General features: G+C 42.5%; 1 protein-coding gene across 1 annotated transcript; it reads left to right on the top strand.

The window, feature by feature from the left end:
* Nucleotides 1-819: 819 nt before the first annotated feature.
* On the top strand, nt 820-3,749 carry LOC136483042 (uncharacterized). The gene is made up of 4 exons (XM_066480158.1): nt 820-1,055; nt 1,153-1,209; nt 2,492-2,547; nt 3,435-3,749. Exons 1-4 carry the CDS (start codon nt 854-856, stop codon nt 3,693-3,695), a joined length of 576 nt encoding a protein of 191 aa, XP_066336255.1. The 5' UTR covers nt 820-853; the 3' UTR covers nt 3,696-3,749.
* Nucleotides 3,750-5,998: the final 2,249 nt, after the last annotated feature.

Below are 5,998 nucleotides of genomic sequence, written 5' to 3' on the forward strand. Positions count from 1 at the left end.
TTGGAAAAATATAAGATCCAATTAAACTAGATAATCTAAGCTCTACATGTCGCACGGGCAGACCCAAGTCATTGTGGGTTTGCTCGTCTTTCTTCGACGCAAAATGTAAAGGCAGAAGACACACATTGTTGATAGTTGCCCAACAAGTCTTTTGCATCGTGTATGGATCATTATTGTTCCGTGAAGTCCGTCAACCATTGCCGTGCATGGTCTTAGAAACTTCGGCCTCAAGCCTAACAGCAGATGAAATCATCAATCATGTCATTGGGCAATACAAAAGCTTCACCTTTAGCATCTATAAAAATTCCAAGTAAGCTGTGGAGTCCAATACTACTACAGATTCGACATTAACTACCGGCACCATCAGTGCCGTTTTTTGGTGAACTGACAGTGCTAACCCTTCACTATCCGTTCTAAGCTTCAAAGTGATAAAATGATTGGGGATCAACTAAAATCGGCAATGAAAGTACATGTCACTGCCGGTTTGTGGTTAGAACCAACGGTAAATGGACGGTGAAATATCACTGTCTGTTCTAGCCACAAACCGACAATGATACGGTGCTATCACTATCGGTTTTTGGCTTAAGCCTACAGTGATATACCGAGCTTAAAAAAAGCTGTCGTCCTCTCCTCCCTCCTCTCTCAGATCCCGAGTACACTTATCCTGGAGCCCCAGTCGATGGCTAGCATTTAGACAAGACCTGTCAGCTAGTCACTGTCGGTGCTCACCGAAAGGCAACGAAAGACAAATTAGTCCGGCAGAGTAGTGCTAGGCTGACGCCACACAGTTGACCGAGCACCCAATAAGACGCGTGCGTGGGAGCTATTTGTGCTCGGTGCAAGGACATACTACATGAGAATCAGCTCATCAACGGGTGGCAAGATGCCGACGACAGGCAGCCGCCACAGCATTACGCCCATGCTGTTGCCGTTGCTGCTGCTGCTTCTCTTCAATGGATGCCCTGTTCCTTGCAAGGGCGAACTGAGGGACAGTGCACCTCCGGCGCCGGCCCCGGCAGCGGCGCCGCCCCCCAGTTTATGTTTTGAAACCACAGGTAATACGTCGCTTTTACCGTTGTGTACGTTAGTGCTCCGACAATTTACAAGACACTTGCTAATTTTGTCATGCCATTGTTTTGCCTCGCCTCTTAGGTTTTAACATGAGTCGTATGCGTGATACGGGCCACGTCCACGGGCGTATTACCCCATGTGAGTACCTATATGCACTTTATATGCATCTTTATCATCGTAATTTTGCATACAGTTCGATGATTACACAATTGGACCAGTTTGTGGGATTATTAGAAAAATCAACTATTTGTGCAAATTAAAACTGGTACCATCCATCTTCGCACATCTTTTAATTTCTCCAGATTTAATTTGTTTCTTTGTAGTACTCCCTCCATCCTGAAATACAATTCAATATGACTTCTAGAATGTGTACTAGAATATCAGCACTACATAAATGATTTTAGAGGCGTCACTTCCTTTTTGGTAGAGACAATTCTATAAAAAAAACATCTCTAAAAATGGTTTCCGAGATGATCCACCTCTAGAAATCAAATTTTTGAGATGGGTGGTGTTTTCAATTGCCTCTCCGAAAATGCCTCTGTTTATACATGTGGTTGGAATTATAGTCCGCCTGTAAAAATAGGTGCAACACCAAAAAAAAAACATCACTTTTAAAGTTAGTTTGAATGAAGACAAACTTTTAAGGCTCAAAGAGATCTACAACTTTATAGTTGAAAATTACTTTTTCATATGAATTCTTTTAAGGTCTCAAAATTTTGTATTTTGAAATTTAAATTTTTTGAAATTTTGAAACAATCACAAATGGAGAATCACCCTAAAAAAGTTGTATTGCTTAACTAGATCTTAAACTTTGTACTTCAAAGTATTTTATTATGAAGTCGCTTATGAGGGGAAACAGTTATTAAAAGTTTCATAAAATTTAATATAAAATGATAGCTTCCTATATTTGGTTACTGTTGAATGTCTCTTCCGGTGGTAAAGGTAGACTCGCACGAGGCTTAAGGTCTTTCAGTTCCATCCCTACAGACCGCATCCACGAGAAAACACATGATTTCTGATGCGCTCCAGTGAGGGTTCCTCGTGGGCTTCTTCTGGATTAAAGAATACACTACTAGAGAACAGACTTTAGAACGATGTCCCAATTTAGTATTAGCCTCGGCATTTTTTGCCCCCGGGACTAAAGGACCCTTTAGTCTCGGTTGGTAATACCAACCGGGACTAAAGGTCCCTGCCCAACGGTCGTCCGCGGGGCAGGGATCTTTAGTCCCGGCTGGTAATACCAGCCGGGACTAAAGCTTTTAGTCCCGGTTTGGGTTATGCCCCGGGAATAAAGATTAATATTTAGTCCCGGTTTGGACCCCTAACCGGGACTAATTATCCCGGCCTATAATTCTGCTCAATTCTTCCTCCCCGAGCCCGAGCCATTCCATTATTCAAACTCACTGCCTCTGTTCTTCAGCTTGCTGTTGTTCTTGCACTCTCCCCCACCATTGGTGTTGCTCTTCGATTTTGGAGGTAACAAACTTAATCCTCTTATGTTTTATCAGTAGCTTATCTCATTTTGCGATGTAGATGCATGTGTAACTTTATATGTTGGACTTTATTATGATTTTATATGTCATTTTTAGCTCAAAATCACATGATGATTTGCATATATGTTTGGATAAACAAAAGTTAAATTAGTTCATCAAAATCACGCCTCGCTCGTCCTCGCTGGAGCACGCGCCATTCTCGTCCCCGGTGGCTTACGTGATCTTAGAATTAATTTTTCCATGAAATGAAAAACTTAGAAAATTGTTAGAAAATTGTAGAAAATCCGTACTAGTTGAACTTGCGGACCGTGTTCATGTCGGCGAGCATGTTCTCTGCCGAGCGGTAACGGACGTCAAGGAGGAGCTTTGATTCTACGAGGGAGAGCGGCAACGGTCGTGGAAGACCGTGTTCCCTTTCTCGTAGAATCAGAGCTCTTCCTTGGCCAAGTATGGTGCTGTCCGGTGGAGAAATGCTCGTCGAGATGATCACGTAAGCAAGGTCAACTAGTACGGATGGTTATTTATTGAAACATGTTTTTGAGCTATAATTTGATGGATATTTGAAAATATGAAATTTACACTAGTTTGCAAAAATAAGTATAGAAAGTAGATGACAACTGTTACTGGATCCTCGGCCTCTCGTTCGGTTGCGAAACGACTGAGGCCAGAACTCCCTCTCATTATCTGCGGCAAGTGTAAGCAGAAGATTGTGATGGAGTACCGAGTCAAGAGACAGGGACCCAACAAGGGTCGTGTTTTCTACAAGTGCCCGGATCGCGATATGAGTTTCTTACGCATTTTATAATTATGGCTAATTGACCTGCTTTTCTTGAATATTTTTGACTAAATATTTTTTGGCTTTAATTTCAGTGGGAGGGCAATGGATGCGATGGTTGGTACTGGGAGGAAGATTATGCTACATACGTGCAGAATTTGGGTGCGCTTGAGGTAGCGGATGCTGCTGATGAGGCAGTGAGCCAGCAGGAGAAGCTTATTGATATTCAACAGAAGAATGATTTGTCTGTTTTAGTTGCGTATGATCACAAAATAATTATGTTACTGAAGTGCATTGTAGTTTTAGTTTGTTTAGTGATAGTTGGGATTGCTTACGTTGTAGCCAGGCTTAGTTAATTAATCAACCGTGTGTGTGTCATTTATGTTGTGTAATAAAATACTTAATTATGTTCAAGGTTTTCATAATTTGTCGTGTAATACAGATTATGTCACGCCATTGGATGTACAATGCCGATCGTCGCTCCCAAGACTTTATAGAGGGCTTGCACTATTTCTTAGGTGTGGCCGAGGCAAATAAGCGGGATGGTTTCATATGCTGTCCATGTGCCCTATGTAAGAATTTAAAGGAATATTCAAGCTCAATGAGTCTTCATTCACATTTGCTTAAGTCAGGTTTCATGTCAAACTATATATGTTGGACTAAGCATGGAGAAAGCGGGGTCATGATGGAAGAAGGTGAAGGAGAAGATTTAGACATTGATGACATTATTGCTCAGTATGGTGCCTTTGATGATACTACAATGGGGGGAGATGAAGAAGAGGTAGCGGTAGAAGATGATCTCGGTGATGCTCTTGGCGATGCCATTCGTGATGCACAACAAGAATGGGAAAGTGAAAAAGAGAAAGTTAAGTTGGAGCGCATGCTTGAGGATCATAGGAAGTTGCTATACCCGATGGCCGAAGAGGGGCAAAAAAAGCTGGGTACAACACTAGAATTGCTACAGTGGAAGGCAAAGAATGGTGTATCCGATAAGGCATTTGGGAATTTATTAAACCTCATAAAGAAGATGCTTCCGAAGCCAAATGAATTGCCCACCACTACGTACGAAGCAAAAAAGGTTGTCTGCCCTTTGGGATTAAAAATCCAGAAGATACATGCATGTCCTAATGACTGTATCCTCTACCATGGCAATGAATGCGAGAATTTGGATGAATGCCCGGTATGTAAAGCATCGCGGTATAAGATCAGGCGCGATGATCCTGGTGACGTCGAGGGTGAACAACGTCCTAGAAAGAAAATCCCTGCCAAGGTTATGTGGTATGCTCCTATAATACCACGCTTAAAACGTTTGTTCAGAAATAAAGACCACGCAAAGTTGTTGCGGTGGTATAAAGAAGACCGTAAGGTAGACAATATGCTGAGACACCCAGCTGATGGGTCCCAGTGGAGAGCGATAGATAGAGAATTTTCAGAGTTTGCAAATGAGGTTAGAAACTTAAGGTTCGCCTTAAGTACAGATGGTATGAATCCTTTTGGACAGCAGAGCACTAGTCATAGCACTTGGCCAGTTACTCTATGTATCTACAACCTTCCTCCATGGTTATGCATGAAGCGGAAGTTCATTATGATGCCGATCCTCATCCAAGGTCCGAGGCAACCTGGCAATGATATTGATGTATATCTGAAGCCATTAGTTGAAGAACTTCTAGTTTTATGGAACAAACCAGGTGTACGTGTCTGGGATGAGTACAAACAAGAACACTTTGACCTACGAGCAATGTTGTTCGTAACCATCAATGATTGGCCTGCTTTAAGTAATCTTTCAGGTCAGACAAACAAAGGATATAATGCATGCACACATTGTTTTGATGACCTTGACAGTATATATTTGAAAAGATGTCGAAAGGTCGTGTACCTTGGCCATCGTCGATTCCTTCCTTTGAACCACCAAGTAAGAAAGAAAGGGAAGCATTTTAAAGGTAAGCCAGACCACCGGAAGAAGCCTCATAACCGAACCGGGGAAGATGTACTCGCAATGGTCAAGGATGTGAAAGTAGTATTTGGAAAGGGACAAGGCAGTGAATCTGTTCCCAAAGATGCTAATGGACATGCACCCATGTGGAAGAAGAAGTCCATCTTTTGGGAGCTACCCTATTGGCAAGTCCTAGAGGTCCGCAACGCAATTGACGTGATGCACCTGACAAAGAATCTTTGTGTGAACCTGTTAGGATTCATGGGTGTGTACGGGAAGCCAAAGGATTCACTTGAAGCACGCCAGGACTTGCAGTGCATGAAAGAATGAGACAACCTTCATCCAGAGAAGACAGGTGATGGACGTCATTACTTAAGTCCTGCTAGCTACACGCTTAGCAAAGAAGAGAGGGACAGCATGTTCGAATGTCTAAGCAGCATCAAGGTCCCATCGGGATTCTCCTCCAATATAAAGGGTATAATAAATGTGCCAGATAAAAAATTCCTAAACTTAAAGTCCCACGACTGCCACGTGCTTATGACGCAATTGCTTCCAGTTGCTTTAAGAGGAATTCTACCTCCACATGTACGTCTAGCCACCGTGAAGCTATGTGCATTTCTCAATGCAATTTCTCAGAAGGCAATCAATCCAGTGGAACTAGCTACTCTACAGAACGATGTGGTTCAATGTCTTGTCAGCTTTGAGTTGGTGTTCCCTCCATCCTTC

Source organism: Miscanthus floridulus, chromosome 9 (genome assembly GCF_019320115.1).
Source record: "Miscanthus floridulus cultivar M001 chromosome 9, ASM1932011v1, whole genome shotgun sequence".
Taxonomy (NCBI): domain Eukaryota; kingdom Viridiplantae; phylum Streptophyta; class Magnoliopsida; order Poales; family Poaceae; genus Miscanthus; species Miscanthus floridulus.

What these genes read in the sequence shown, in the direction of transcription:
- LOC136483042 (XM_066480158.1), top strand. Translation starts at nt 854, where the DNA reads ATGAGAATCAGCTCATCAACGGGTGGCAAGATGCCGACGACAGGCAGC. An exon ending in TTTATGTTTTGAAACCACAG is followed by an intron (nt 1,056 to 1,152) that starts GTAATACGTCGC and finishes CTCGCCTCTTAG; the next exon opens with GTTTTAACATGAGTCGTATG. An exon ending in CCACGGGCGTATTACCCCAT is followed by an intron (nt 1,210 to 2,491) that starts GTGAGTACCTAT and finishes TCTGTTCTTCAG; the next exon opens with CTTGCTGTTGTTCTTGCACT.